General features: G+C 43.4%; 1 protein-coding gene across 2 annotated transcripts in view; it reads left to right on the forward strand.

Annotated features, from left to right (window-relative positions):
• The window catches only part of LCP1 (lymphocyte cytosolic protein 1), a 29,311-nt gene extending 24,152 nt beyond the window's left edge, over nucleotides 1–5,159 (forward strand). For both annotated transcript variants that reach the window (XM_082278677.1, XM_082278678.1), the window contains exons 13-16: nucleotides 50–183; nucleotides 1,168–1,291; nucleotides 3,357–3,481; nucleotides 4,888–5,159. In XM_082278677.1, coding sequence (XP_082134803.1) covers nucleotides 50–183; nucleotides 1,168–1,291; nucleotides 3,357–3,481; nucleotides 4,888–5,020 — 516 coding nt within the window. In that variant the 3' untranslated portion in view covers nucleotides 5,021–5,159. The remainder of the gene's footprint in view (nucleotides 1–49; nucleotides 184–1,167; nucleotides 1,292–3,356; nucleotides 3,482–4,887) is intronic.
• The last annotated feature ends 10,370 nt before the right edge of the window (nucleotides 5,160–15,529 follow it).

A 15,529-nucleotide genomic window follows, 5' to 3' on the forward strand; every position in this document is an offset into this window, starting at 1 on the left:
TTTTTTTCTTATATTTTGGAACCGCACCAATTGACCTTGCCATTAACAGCTTGAAAACTGCAACTATGCAGTGGAGCTGGGAAAGAATCAAGCCAAATTTTCCCTTGTTGGCATTGCTGGGCAAGATCTGAATGAAGGAAACCGTACGCTCACTCTGGCCTTAATCTGGCAGCTGATGAGAAGGTAGGTCAGCCAGCCACGAGCTTCAGAGCATTTTGCTATGCTCAGTTTGCATTGCAATAGTTTCCTGATGCTGTCACTGAGAAGGCTGTACAGCCTACAGCCTTCTCACTCCTCTGTTTGCACTTTAATGCCGAGGCAGAGTGACCTTTTGCTCACTCCTAGTTAAGGATGTGACCAGAGCACATCTTGTGGGCAAGGCCGTTACAGTCAGCTCACACAGAAGATTATTATTGTCACTATCTGTATAGCAAGAATAAATGTTTATTGCATGGAAGAGAGGAAAAGAAGTTAAAAGGTGTCTGTATCAGGGAATAGGGACAGTGTCCCAGAAACAAGGAATTGATGTGGAAGTTTTGTCAGCTGCTCCCTGAAGTGGGCACAACTCAGTACCTCTCCCCATTTTAATGTTAGTTCTCCGTGTGTGCATGTTTCTGTGTTTAAGAGCACCATAACTGAGAGTAAAGAGACACAGTAGTTAGGAACTGAATACAGACTAAATTCAGACTATAGACACAGGTATAGATTTATCAGTAAGGTAGTTAAAATAGGGATGAGGTGATTACTTACCATCAGTTTGGGATATCTTTCCAAGGTGTATGCTGACATCTAAGCAAAATATTCCGGGCTTGTTTTTATGCAGAAGATCAGTCTTAGGTGAGCAGAAGGATTCCTTTCTATCTCTAAAGTCAGTGATTATTTTTTAAGCACTATGAGAATGACTCATTTACAATGAGATACATTAAGAGGGACCTTCCAGGAATTTTAAGTAACCAAAACTTTTAACACTCCCAAAACAGTGATTAAGGAATTGGGTATGAATTAAACGAATTAGATTAATTACTCTGTTATAATATAAATCAAATGCACTGTGAGCATGTGTCATGCAGAGGAATCATTGGGATGATCTCAGTCAAGCTGTGCACATACAGGACAATTCTGAGGTTACAGCAGACTTTGAGCAAATATCCTGGCTTCCCTCATAAGGTACACCCTGAATATCCTTGAAGACATTGGTGGTGGAGAAAAGGTCAATGATGAAATCATTGTCAGCTGGGTCAATGAAACACTGACTGCGGCTGGGAAGGATTCAACCATCTCCAGTTTCAAGGTATAGGTTTTTTCAGAAGTCTCTGCTTAGGAATCTCTTATTTGGTGTCTTTGTGTGTATGTTATATAGATGTTATGTAGATGTGTGTATGCATATATACACACACACTCTACATTATGATATAACTCACTACATAAATGGATTACTTTTCATTCCCCTTTAAAAGCTTGTTTAAATGCACAGGTTTTATTCCAGGGACTTTATTGTGAAAAAGTAATAGAAATATGATATGAAAACAACAGGAAACATCTTGAATTCCAGTTTGGCATGGGAAATCAAAGTATGGAGACAGGAATGATGACTGGAATTAAGGAAGAACTGCTGTGCTATTGGTTATGAATCAATAGCAATTACAAATGACAGTATTAAAAGGAACAATAGCAATACATTTATAACCTGGTAGTACCATTCAGGGGTACCTTGCCCTATTTTGCAAGGTACCATACAAACACAGAGATGGACGAGTTCTAGAGAGCTTCCAATTCCACTAATGTATCTATGACACTTCCCAAGCTAGGGAACTCAGTGGATATAAATCAGCAGTTTGCACCAGGCGAGAACAGATCCATCAAACTTCGTGTAATGAGTTCAGGAATCACACAGCTGGTCCTCCTCACACCTCCCATCAGTAGATGTCTATCAGTGTCGTCTCCCCACATGAAGCAAATGCACTAGCCCTGCCCCCCATCTTTTGCATTAATGACACTGTATTCTATGAAAAGGTGACTTGCTTAATGGGTGAGGCAAAGGCTGTGGATGTTGTCTACCTGGCTTTTAGTAAAGGCTTTGACACTGTTTACCACAACATTCTCCTGGAGAAACTGGCTGCTTATGGCTTGGACAAGTGCACTGTTTGCTGGGTGAAAACTGGATGGCAAGGCCCAGAGAGTTACATCCAGCTGGTGGCTGGTCACCAGTGGTGTCCCCAGGGCTCATTGTTGGGGCCATTTAACATCTTTATTTCTGGTCTGGACAAGTGGATCAAGTGCACCCCCAGTTTGCAGAGGACACCAAGTTGAGTGGGAATGTTGATCTGCTGGAAGGCAGGAAGGCTCTGCAGAGGGATTTGGACAGGCTGGATAGATGGACCAAGGCCAGTTGTGGGAGGGTCAACAAGACCAAGTGCTGGGTCCTGCACTTGGGTCACAACAACCCCTGCAGCGCTACAGGCTGGGGGCAGAGTGGCTGCAAAGTGACCCAGCAGCAAAGGACCTGGGGGTGCTGGTCAACAGCAGCTGAACGTGAGCCAGGGTGTGCCCAGGTGGCCGAGAAGGCCAATGGCATCCTGGCCTGTATCAGCAATAGAGTGGCCAGCAGGAGCAGGGCAGTGATTGTGCCCCTGTACTCAGCCACACCTTGAATCAATCCTGTGTCCAGTTCTGGGCCCCTCACTGCAAGAAAGACTCCAGCACTGAGATGCTGGAGTGTGTCTAAGGGGCAACAAAGGTGGGAAAGGGTCTGGAGCATAAATCCTGTGAGGAGTGGCTGAGGGAGCTGGAGGTGTTTATCCTGGAGAAAATGAGACTCAAGGAAGACCTTGTCACTCTCTACAACTGCCTGAAAGGAAGGTTGTAGCCAAGTGGGGATCAGTGTCTTCTCCCAGGTAACAAGTGACAGGATGGGAGGAAATGGTCTTGAGTTTAGAAATGGCCACAGGAGGTTTAGATTGGATATTAGGGGAAATTTCTTCCCCCGAAGGATTGTCACCCTGGAACAGGCTGCCCAGTGAAGTGGGTCACCATCACTGGAGGATTTAAAAAATGTGTAGATGTGGTGCTTAGGAACATGACTTAGTGGTGGGCTGGGAAGTGCTAGATTAAGGGTGGACTTGATCATAAAAATCTTTTGCCACCTAAACGATTCTATGATGTTTCATCCCTTGGGTAAAAAATAATCCTTGAAAGAGTTCCTGGTCTGCCATACATAAAAAATTATTCTGAGCAGCCCTTTGTGAAGTTCTAAATGGTATCTGACTAACTGTCCATTGCTCTTGAGTCTAGACTCTGGCTTTTTGGGAGTTCTGTCATTCTGTTCTTGCATTAAATTTTATTTTCCCTCTATGCAGGATAGCAAAATCAGCACCAGCATGCCAGTCCTGGATCTCATTGATGCCATTCAACCAGGATCAATCAAGTACGACCTCTTGAAAACAGAGGACCTGAATGATGAGGAGAAACTAAATAATGCTAAGTATGTTTCTGCCAAGTGGCACTTAGCATGAGTTATCTGCTCAGGCTTGCCTAACTCTGCCTTTGAGAACTGCTCTGCTGTCATTCTCATCTCATCAACCTCAAGTGAGAAATACCACCAGAGTTAGAAGCATGAAGGCTGGGAGTTAGGTAGCAAAAAGACTATCAGTGGAAACGGAGTGTGTAATGTTGTAGTTCCTGCTTTATAAATCCCTTGAAAGGATTAAAATCACTTGGCTTCACAAGCTCCTATTTTCTCATATTAAATTTAAAATTCTTTTAGAGATCAGGGAACAATGCCAACAAAGTTAGCCATGGAAAACAGGGATTAGAGGTCACAATAGCTCTTTAGTCACCTATGGGTGGAACAAGGGCATATTTAAGAGAGAAAGGGGAGGACAGGATTCATGCCTGAAAATCTGGTTCTGTAGATGTGGATATTGATTTTTTTTTCCCTGAATGCAAACGATTTCCTAGCAGAGAGTCCATTCTGGGGGCATCTCCCTCTCTTTTCAGAGTTACACAGATCACCTCCTGGTCTGATCATCAGTTTAACTTCTCCTTTTCTATGCAGTAACTACAAAGGAGAAAAGGATGACTGTAAAGCAATCAGAGCTGCCATTCTTTTTCTAAAAACTTTTCCCACTGTTCTTTTTCCCTTCCATTTCCTACCATCTGTTCTCTTTCTTTTCTTGCAATCCTATGTGTGCTTTTCTCTGTACTTTATTTCTTCATTCCTCTGCTGTTCTTTTCCTCCTTCCCTACTCCCATTCCCCTATGTTCCCAATGTTTCCCTGCATTTTGGGGAAAATTTCACAAATGTGTGTGCTCTGAAGTGGGAAGAACCTGGGATGTTCTAGCTTTTTTAATGAAAAAATAAGAGAGCAGAGACAAACCCACTGGAGAGCAGCCAGTGGCTCTGAGCAGGGAGATGGGAATGTCAACTTGCCCTTTCTGGGTATGACTGAAAAAAGTCCCCAAATGTTGATTTCCAATAGCACTGATCTCCACTGACATCAGCCTTCTGCTTCCATCCTTGCAAGTTTGTTTATGTGCAAAGTCTGAGTCTCAGAGATTGAGGGGGAGAAAGACCAGAATGTCTGGTTGTGAGGATAATCTTTCAGGGGATGGAAGATTAAATGTTTCATACCAAGATCTAACCTGCAGTCTCCCATCCTGCAGGTAATCAGTGCTCTAACCATCAGGGAATGCACTCTGCCTTTTATTAGAAATGGAGTTCTTTATGAACCTGTCTCATACATTCCTATAGAAAAGTTTCACTTAGGTGAATCAGTGAAACCCACTCTAGTATTGATCATGTAAAACACTTAACAGGGGGAAAATTAATGCTACTGCACTAATTTCTGTCTTTATTTTTTCCTCTTTTTTTTCCACCCTGCAATGCAGATATGCCATCTCTATGGCAAGAAAAATTGGAGCAAGAGTCTATGCCCTCCCAGAAGATCTGGTTGAAGTAAAACCCAAAATGGTCATGACAGTGTTTGCTTGCCTTATGGGAAAAGGCATGAAGAAAGTTTAAAGCACAAAAGACTTGCACTGATGCCTGTTATTCACCCTTTAGATTCCTTCAAACTGGATGCTCTTCTCTGTATCTAAGAAATAATGCAGGGTGCTCATGCTTTTAAGGCATGAATATTATACATGGTTCCAGATCATACAGAAGTCGTGTATTCACGTGTATCCAGGAAATACTTTGTTTTGAACAGTAATATGTGCTTGATTTCTTTGCCTTATTTTCCACTTTGCTAGGTATAACCATTTCATATTCCTAAATAAGTTTTCGACACTGAGGCCTAAGCATATCCTTTCATTAATGGATACCAGGGTTTTCTGTGAGAGGTCATCCAGTGACAGACAGCTTTTAGGACTATGAAATGTTATACTCTGCTTTTGCTGAACATGTCATCATGCTTTTTGCAGCATTTCTGCCATACTTACCTTCAGTTTGCACCTGGGATAACAAAACAGGTTTCCCCAAGCCAATGCAAGTAGTAGTGAGTATATTTTTGAAATGGTAGGATCCTCTGAGGAAATTCTTGCGGAAAGAAAAAAGTGTTTAGTGTCTGTGATGTGTTGCTGGTACGTAAACTGAGCAGCACTTTCCCCTGCAAGTTATGCCTCTGCCATCCATGGCATTTCTCACAGAGTACATTACAGCTCACTGAAAAACACACAGCAGCCTGGTCCTCCAAGAACACCCAAACTCTGGAGCCTTTGCTACAGACATTCTCCAAAGGATAATTCATTTTTACATTGTAATACACTTAGAAAAGATTGCAAAGCATGATAAAAATGAAAACCATGTTAAAGAAACAAAGGGAATGTACTCAGTTAGTAGCAATAAAATGAGAAGTGAACCAAAGGGATGCAGAATGACATATTTATGTAGACGATAAAAATTAAACTCTGGTAACTTCGCAGACTTGCACTCAAGGGTCTGTGGCTCTGATTCAGGAGAGCATTTATACCTGTGCTTGCATAAGAAACACATACTAAAATGCTTCCCTGAGCCCAGGCTGGGATCCTCAACAGAGCTAAATCAGCTTTACTTTGCAGCTAACAAGGCGCTGTCCGTTTGCCTCTGTTGAGGACCTAGCCCTGTCTATGGGTAGTCAGTGGGATATATTTGCACTGAATCTCTTCCTTGGCATGAGACATTTACTGGCCTTTATGTGGATTTTACTGTGGTGAAATGCAGAAGGAGGAAATTTTGCCTTAATGCAATCCCATTGACACAGTCTCAGTTCTCTCCCTCTCCCCCTCCCTTTCCTCCAGCCCTTCAGAATTGCCTTAATAAAGAACCAATATTCAGTGACGTGAAAAGTCTCCAAATAAAATGTTCTATAAAGCCAAATGTGTAGTCCTTTCTCTTAGTAGTGAATGTGCTAGTCGGTGTGTGTCGTAGAGCTGAAATGGGGACAGATGTAAAAATAATCTGTGGGCTCACTGAGAATGTGTCTTCTGTATTGTTATTGAAACCACAGATTGCAGAGAATGGAAAGAATTCTTTCCTACACCATTTCTGAAAATGCTGCTCTGAGACACTGTCAAAGATAGGACTTGCAGTATGACTTCCCCGTTTGGTGCAATGCTCAGCATCCTCTTCCTTTGCCCAGGTACTCATAAACTTTGCTTCTTTAAGCATTCTGCAATGCAAATATGCTGCTTTGTTTCTGTAGTAATGGCCAGATCCTGTTTCTGATCAGATCTGATTGCCCTGTTCCTCTTATGAACCTTATGGGCATCCTAAGACCCATTCTGTCTGGTCCCAGTATTTCCCAGTGCTGGCAGAGGAGGAGAACATCCCAAGTGTTACACGGTGGAGATGTCACCCCAGCTTATTGCCCAGGAAGGGGGAGTTACGAGACCATGGCCCCTATACCACTCCTTCTCTTTTTAGGCGTAGGACCTGCTGTTGCCGGAGAAGAGGGGTGGCACTGAAAAGGCAGCTGCTCTCCCCTTGTGATTTACTTGGGAATCCTTCAGAGGTAAACCAGAGAGAGGAAACCATGACTGTAGCACGTCTCTCAGGTGGGATGACCATGTATTTGTGTGTTTTGCATGCATGTGTGTGTTTGCAGAATGAAGGGGCCATTTTTTGTTGGATAAATGGTGTAGGCCTGAAAGGACTGGGTAATCCTGCCTGAAGACAGCCCTGCTTCAGGTTCCTTGTTTCAGGGAGGTGGTTTCGCCTAGACTCTGCCAATCATGAAGGATGAAGTAGACGACAGATTGGAAATGGCAGCAGAACCAGGGTGAGAAGGATGGCTTTTCCCTTGATCCCAAATGAATGCAGGCATTTGCCATCCCCAGAGAGTAGGAGGGATTTTCAGACGTTTTCCATTCACCAGCTCTTAGCAACTCAGATTTTTGCACAGGGGTAGGATTTTTAAGCAGTCTGCTGAGATCGGCAGAGAGAGGAGGCTTCCATACATCAAGCACTTCCACTGGGCAAGACGTAGGGCTTCAGGGGCCCTGCAGACTGAAAGCTGCCTCTCCTTCAGGCTCTGGAGAGGAGCCAGGTGATGTGCGGTGTTATTTGAATCATGTTTTGTGGAAGGGGCTGCTTTCTCTCCTCCTCAGCATCCCAGCGCCGGAGCCGGGCACCCTGGCATGCAGCCCTGCCTATTGCCAGTCCTCTGCCCGCAGGCTGCTTTCGGGATCACCACCGCTGAGTGCCAGCCCGCAGCTCTGCAGGAGGGAGAGCTAACCACGAGATGGCACTCACTGCACCCGGAGCTCTAGAGACTGGCGGGCATGAGCGCCAGCAGTGCGGTCCTCTGAGAAACGGAGAAAAAAATGGATACTGAACCCTCGGCACAGCGCCAGCACCCGCCAGTGCGCAAAAGGGAGTGAGTGCTGTTGGCAGGGATACTGTAGGAAATACCTACCAGATCTTCGGCCCTATTCCTGGAAAAACGGATTCACTTGAAAAACGGATCTGTCATGGCCCCGAAGGCGTGGGAATAGCTGCATTCTGGTACAGGAGTATAATAAATATTTTCACTTTTCAGTGCATTTCTGTTTAACAGAGTATTCTTACTTATTTGATGGACTTGAGGTTTTGCTTTCATGAATGGTAATAGCAGCATGTACTAAAGCTCTCAGCAGGTGCTGAAGGGGTTAAACCAATGACAAACATCACTAAAAAAACCCCACCAGGATCTGGAATATTTTGCTGTCGCTTTCCTCGAACTTTTTCCATCACTCTTCGAGAAAGCAGCTGTCTTTGGGATTCACTCCCAAATCAAGCTGGCTTTGTAAGCACTTCCATTATTGATTTTCATTGCACAATTAATCATAATTTTCAATGCTTCAAAAAGGCTTAGACATTCATACGAATAAAAATAAAGCATCAGCATTTAGACTAACCAGGAGAAGAAACCATGAGGGCAATCAATCCACATGCCTCAGGGTACAGTCTGATCACCAGATGGACTCAGAAGGAAATATCCCCCCACAGTGTAGTAAAGAATAATTAAGTGTATGATGAGGATTTTACACCTTCTTGTAAATCACCTATCCTAGCTAGAAATCATCTGTTCTAGCCTTAGAAAGGGGACAGCAAGCAGTATGACTGGCTGCTGTGCTCTGGTACAGATAAGGTTGTTTCTATTTCCTCCAGAACTGGAACTGAACCAAAACCCCAACCTGACATCACTCGTCCTTCTAAATGCAGCTTAATTCTGTTCTGAGGCTTAATCAAAAACTTCAGGTCTTGGTGTCCACTGCTGCCTAAATGAGCAGCAGCTTTGATCTGACTTCTGCTTGGAAAATAGGACCCCTCCTCTGTCAGCTGGCTGCAAAAAGCACATGAGCAGCACTGGTCCTACAGCAAGTACTAGCTGCTGCTGCTTTCAGCTTGATGGAGAAATGGATCCTGGTGCCTCTGATCTTGCAAACCCATATGCTGAGTTGATCAGAGTCAGCTCTCTACCTTCTCCCACTTCTGGTAGCCTCCTCCACCATATGAAGAATAGACTCATCAAGAATTTGGGAGCATTTTCCTTCAGGCTGCTCAGCCACTTAAGCCCAGTACTTTTCAGGCAAGCAGACAAGGCAATTAGCAGAGAGTAGCACCACTGAATGCCTAACTCTCATTGCCTGCTGTGTGGTGAGCCACTTTGGAGCTAAAACTTATCCACAAACCTAAGAAGCAGTTCATTAAGGAGGACAAAAATCAGGGGAGCACCGTGTGCTGGTAAGGTGGCATCTGTGGACTTTGTACAGCTTTATGTCAGAAAACTCTAAATTAGGGCCAAGGTCACATTATAATACTCTCATTTTTTTTTTATAATTGTCAATCAGTGCTCAGTGGCAGTTCTCTTCTGCCATCAGGAAAACTGTGTCATTCCCCTGACAATTCCTTTGTTACTCTGGAAGTACACAGTTCTAATCTTAGTTCTCACTAAGTAAAATGATGATATTTATAAAGCAATGTTTTTCATTGCACCTTATCAACTTTTTGTGCCCTGATAATTTTTCAAAGGCATCTGTGCTTTATGGGAAACCTAATTTGTTTCCAGAGTGCAAACTACTATTACTATTCCAGATCCATGGTAAATTGTTCAAAGCTGAGATAGGCCAGAACTCACCCAGGCCTTGTGGTCACCAGTAATGTTATTTCTGAAATTTGTGAAAAGAGCAGAAGGCTACATAACCAATCGTGCCTAGACACACTGCACTCCCTCAGGACAGGCACTCATTTAGTGCATTTGTTAGGGATCTAAGGAAATAGAGCAATGAATATCTGTAAATGCATAAAGCACAGAGAGGAGCCCCATGCATCCACTTGGGAAATCTCCTAGCAGGTGATTCACGTGTGGTGCCACTTCAATTCACACAGGCAGAAAAGCAATGTCCCATTGCCAGGCACCTCTGGCAGCCTGTGAGGTTGTCCTCGTTCTTCCCTGCAGTTAAGCAAGCTGAACACCGCAGAGCACGTGTCCATTTGTCACTGAGGTGGGGAGATACTCTGACCAGACCCTCAGCAATGTGCCCTGCCTTGATTTTGCAGCCCTGGAGCAGAACACCCTGCATGTCTGAGAGGTGGTGGACAAGCCTTACGAGCATCAGCCTTGCCATGCCTTCTCTTCAAGGCCTCTGTTTGCTCGGGTGTCAGCGGAACCATCCTGTGGTTAATTAACGTGCCAGTGAAAGGCTCAGTCAGCCACAGCAGGGGAAACAGAGATTCCTGAGGAGGGATGCAAGCCCTGCCCACCGGTCCTATATCCACTGCTTGCTGCACTGTCAAATCACAACTGGCATCAGGGAAATGTGGCCTCAGTGTCCCATAATGCTTTTCAGACCTACCTGGGGTGATGCTGTCCATGTAGTGATCAGACCTTGCGTAACATTCAAACGCCTCTAGAAAGTTTCCAAATTTGTAGAAACTTCCCAAATTTGCAGTTGGAGCCAGATTCTAGAACGGTGACGGGTGTCTCTGCAGTGTGGATCTGCTTGCACAGACTGATGGTGGTGGAGACCACACCAGCTGAGAGGGGTGAATGAAAGAGGGCAGGAACTTTGCTCTATGGAGTTTCTCTTCACCAGCATCCTCAAACAGGCCCTGGCATCTTTCAAACAGGTCCCAGCATTCTCCAAAAGCCCAAAGGAAGGGTCCACTCTTCTAAACTCTGCCAAATGCCATGCAAGAAATGTGAGCGAGTGCAAGGAGTGCAAAGAAGAAAGAAAATTCTGTTGATCCAGTCAGAGACAGGCAGAACACATCACTACTCCAGGGCTAATTGCATTCTGGATATGCGCACACTTAACCACAGGTGTGCATCCATTCACATGCAACTTGGCCAAAGAGTGCTCTCTGTAGGTGGCACTTGGACCCCTTCCTCAAGTGCTCAGTAGGTCTGCTTGGAGTGCTCCTGGGACTCTCTTTGATATCCTTTGTTTAATTAAATTTGCCTTGCAAGTGCTCCTTGTTAAGACACTGGCAAATAAGTCAGCGTGTACTGGCAAGAAGAAAACATGAGTCACCTGACAATGTGTTGTTTGGGTGGTAGTTTATAATAGACCTTCAGGAAACAGAGCTCATGAAGAAAGTGTTTAAACAGTACAGACACCTCCCCACTTACCCCAAACTGTGCATGCACTACAGCATCTTTCTCTCTGCTAACCCAGCAGAGCTGACTAGCAAAGAGAGTAAAATTCAAAAAAAATAAAATAGGTTGGCACAACTGAGTCCTCAAAAAGGCCAAGGAAACATGTATTTTCAGCCTCTGCTCATACCTATCAGCCGTGACTGAAACTTACTGCTTAGGTCTGTTTCCTCCCAGGTTAATCCATCATTTTCTAGTAGAGGAAGCATCTGATTTTTATATTTGAGAATGATGTGAGGGAGAAATGCCAGAACCACAGAAATTTAGGTATAGTCCAGATTTTCCCCTCCTGGTGGTTTCATGGGCTGCAAAATTGTTTCCTGAATGAAATAATAGAGGTCGGTGACATTGGCCATGGATGTAAATGATCACAGTGTCCTACAGAGATTAATTGGTTCATGAATAAAGATGAGGAGTTGAGGTGTGCAGAGAGAAATCATTTATCAATTATATGCCTTGGAAAACTGAGAGATGATGCAGCCTTAACAGCTGAATGGGTTTGAAAGGGGGACTTGTAAATTGAGTTCTAATTCTGTTCTGCCACATTCATAATAAGGAGCTGTTACACTAATTGCATCCTTGTGTGGCTCATGAGCGACAGCACTCAGCTGCATTGCACAGTGAGCAACAGAGATCAGAGTTTAGTTAGATTTTAGTCATCTTCTGCCTCACGTGGGAAGGATGCTCACTGGTTACCTTTGGCCTCATCAGTAGTGATAATGCACAAAAAAAAAGTCAAGAGACTATCAACAATTTTCATGAGATTATTTTGCATTTGAATCTGAATTTAAAACACCAATAAGGACAGCACAGACTCACTTGGCTTTTATGTTCTGCTTCAGTCACATGGATGCATCAGCACGATTACCCATCCCTGGAGGGACTCCCTGATTAACTGGAAACAAGAGAATTCTGGAGGATCAAAACCATAACAGACTATGCTAATCCCAAACAAGGAAAAGGATCTGAGGGATGTGGCTGCTGATAACAGCTGACCTCTGCTCCTCCTGCCCCTTCTGAGTGCTTGTTAACAGGTTTAGTGTTACAAACAGACAGCACCACCCTAGTGCGGGCTTTAGCACAAACCGAAATACAAGCTCAGATCTGAGAATCTTGATGAGACTTGTTATTTAAAATCTTGCTGCTGGATATTGTGCCAGCCCCAGGATCAAAGAGGACAGCCACACTTAGATCGTGGTTGAGTAAAAAGGAAATGTCATGACACTTGGGTTGCTGATAACCAGGGGTGCCACTGATGGGAGTCACTGGAGATACTCAGTGGCCCTGCTGCAACTGCTTGAGACCATCTGGCTGCAGCAAGAAGTTTCTCCTTTGACTTGTTTTATCTGACAACTTTCCAGGGTCTGGCTCTCTTTCACCAAAAAGAGCGGCCTGCAGGAGCCCAGCATGATGACCAGGCATAGCCCAGCATCTCAGCGTGTGCTGAGGGGGCTTGAGCAATGATAGATACCCTGACTTAGCAGGGACACACAGGTGCTGGCCTCTTCTGCTGCCACTGTTTTGGGCACTGACATCTTAAATCACCACACAGAGATGTGCCAGAGCCTGGTCTGGCTGAGGTACAACACCCAGTCTCCATCCAGGGGACACTGGTGTTACTACGTGGGAAGGTGCAGAGGGAGAGGAGAAACAGCATTCGGCCAAAAGAGTGAAGACTTCTCTTTAGAACTGCCTTTAAAGTGTAATTATATTTTTTCAAGCAATATAATAATGGCATCAGCAGGCTATATATATTGCCAGTCCTAATTCCCAGATGAATATTTTTCAACAAAGAAGTCAAGAGAATACTTCATTAATTATCTTCTCTGAAAACTAAGACCTGCTCATTCCTCCTTAAATGAAAGCGTGTGCATTTCCCAAAGCTACCCTAAAAGTTAACACAAACCTACACAACTGAAATTGTCCCCCCTTAGTACAAGGCTTCTGGTCATATTTGCTATGGCAACACTTGCAAGCATCAGGTCATCATAGCCCATGGACTACCAAGTGGAGAAGGAATAATTAATCCAGGCGCAGCAAAATCTTTGAACTTCGACAGAACTTTTGATCAAGCAGCTCTTCACCAGGGAAGACTCAGCAGAAGCTAAAAGAGTTGCTGGAAATGATCAGTTTTGATGAATTTCTCAATCAGAGAAAAATGAATTTCTTCAAGAAAGGAGGATTTCAAATCTCCTCAAATTCAACTAAAACCTCACCTTGCAACCGTTTCTAAATTCAATGTTAATTCCTCCAGATTTTAAAAACAGAGTTTATAAATGCAAATTAATTTTCAATAAAATAATTAAAATGCCTTGGAAAAAATCAAGCGACAGTTAAAATTCTCAAAATGAGGTGTTTTTATTAACTCAATTGTTTTAAAAGTTACCCTTCACAGAGTTTTTTAAGACTGCATTTTTCTTCCCAGGTAATCTGGGAAATACTTCCAAGGTTCTCAGAAGTCCTTGAAGGCTATTAAAAGATTTACTGCTGCAGGTACAGTTTCCTCAAACAACCTTTTTTTTTTTTTTTTGTATGAAATATTTCCTATGCATTCCAGAAACCAAAAAGCAAGTAGGAAATCAGTAGCTTTCAAACACTGTGTGAACTGCCTCTTTGCAATAAACCAGAGAATCTACTGGAAAAGCAACCAACACTCAAAAATCTCTTACAATTAATGTTTGTCTAAAACGTTCTTCTTGGGTAGACAGCAGAAAGTATTCTCTTTTCCGACGTAATTAACACTCTAAGACATGTAGAAATATGATCCTATCCTCCAATAAGAACAACCCAAATCCATTGGCTTTTCAATCTCTTCTGTTAAATCTAGCTCAGTAGATCAATTCTTTCTTCATATCTGTGCATGGAACATTTCCAGACGAAAGAGTGTCTGGATGAGCAAGTTTTGTCTCCTGTATTTTATCTTTATTTGACAACTTCCTTTTGCCTGTGTGAGGAAAGATCATCTGAACACTGGTTTAAAAATCAACCCACTGCCCTTGCTGGGACTGGCCTCTGTACCTTACCAGAACTTCTTATTTGTTTGAACATCCAGAAAAGATAAAATAAGAACTACAAAATCTAGGTCAGGCATCAGTGGTTTCACTTCCCATAAGCCTTTCCTTGCCTTTCCTTTTGGTGTGTGGTTTGTGCTCAACTCCAGTTTGGGGACTTTCCGTGTTGGTGTATTTTCACAGAGACGTTAACCCCAGCATACTCATTGGGGAGCAAGATTCACCTCTGCTGACTTCAGTCATCTTAAACTCAGCTGTCTGGCTTCTTAAGACAGGGCTCCCCTTCTGAAACAATTAAAACAAAAAACCCCCCAGGGCTGTGTTTGACTTCCAAAGGCCTGACTGCCTGCTTAGCTGGAGAATTGGCTCTGATGCAGACATCGCCAGAGCTGTTCTAGGGGATGTTCATGGATGCAATCTAGTCTGCATTACTTAACCTTAGCTCCAGGGCTCATTCCCAGGCATTTTTCACTCAGGGGTGAAAAACCTAGCAACATGTAGAGCATCAAATAATTTAGTTCCCCCATTCAACACCCAGGTCTTGGCTCCCTGATGTCTCCATTACGTATGTATTGACTCACTGCTCAGTCCTCTTCTGGAATGAATTCCCTCTGGAAGAGGACTTAAACCAGGATAATAAGCTGTGTCTTAGTCAAGTTTTGATTTGCTGTTCAAACACAGAACATAGATGGAGATCATCTATTCTGGACATGCCAAATTCACACAGCTTTTCAGCATGGCCCATATGGATAACTGTGGATAGAGATATGGGAAGCAAATCTTGGAGGTAGGCAAAAATTCATAATAATGAGATGAAGAATTGCATGCACCTTTTCTTGAAAAGCTAACCCAGTATGACATAAGGAAAATGCATGGATGTCAAAACACCAAAAAAACATATGTCTCACTTGCTCCTTGTTTTCTCTGCTAGCAAATGCCAGGAAAAGAAGCTTTCCTGCTCAGAATTTTTCTGTTTGGACTTAACCTCATTCCCACTGCTCTGAACCAGATTCATGCTTGGCTGTGATGTCTTATAAGAGAGCTGGATTTACATCACACTGCTGGACCTCCACAAATATTAGAGGATCACAAAAGCTTTGTGCTTGGTGTTCTTTCTTTTGTCTGTGGTTTGTAGCGGCAGTAAAATAACACAAAGGCTGAGATGACAAAGTCATTTGTCAATATGAAAATGTCCAAAATGTATTTTATTGTCTCGTACATGGACGATATCAATATGAGCAGCACCTCCCCAGGGAGCTCTGTCATATTGACTTGGCCACCAGGAGCTTGGGGTTGAAGTGAGAGGCAGTATTAAATTTTAACTACTCTTTAAATAACATTTTAAAAATCAATAATGAGGGTCCTGAACCCTCAGCTTTCCTATTACATTTGGTTTTGTTGTGG

The sequence above is a fragment of the Coloeus monedula genome, assembly GCF_965178545.1.
Source record: "Coloeus monedula genome assembly, chromosome: 3".
NCBI classification, from domain to species: domain Eukaryota; kingdom Metazoa; phylum Chordata; class Aves; order Passeriformes; family Corvidae; genus Coloeus; species Coloeus monedula.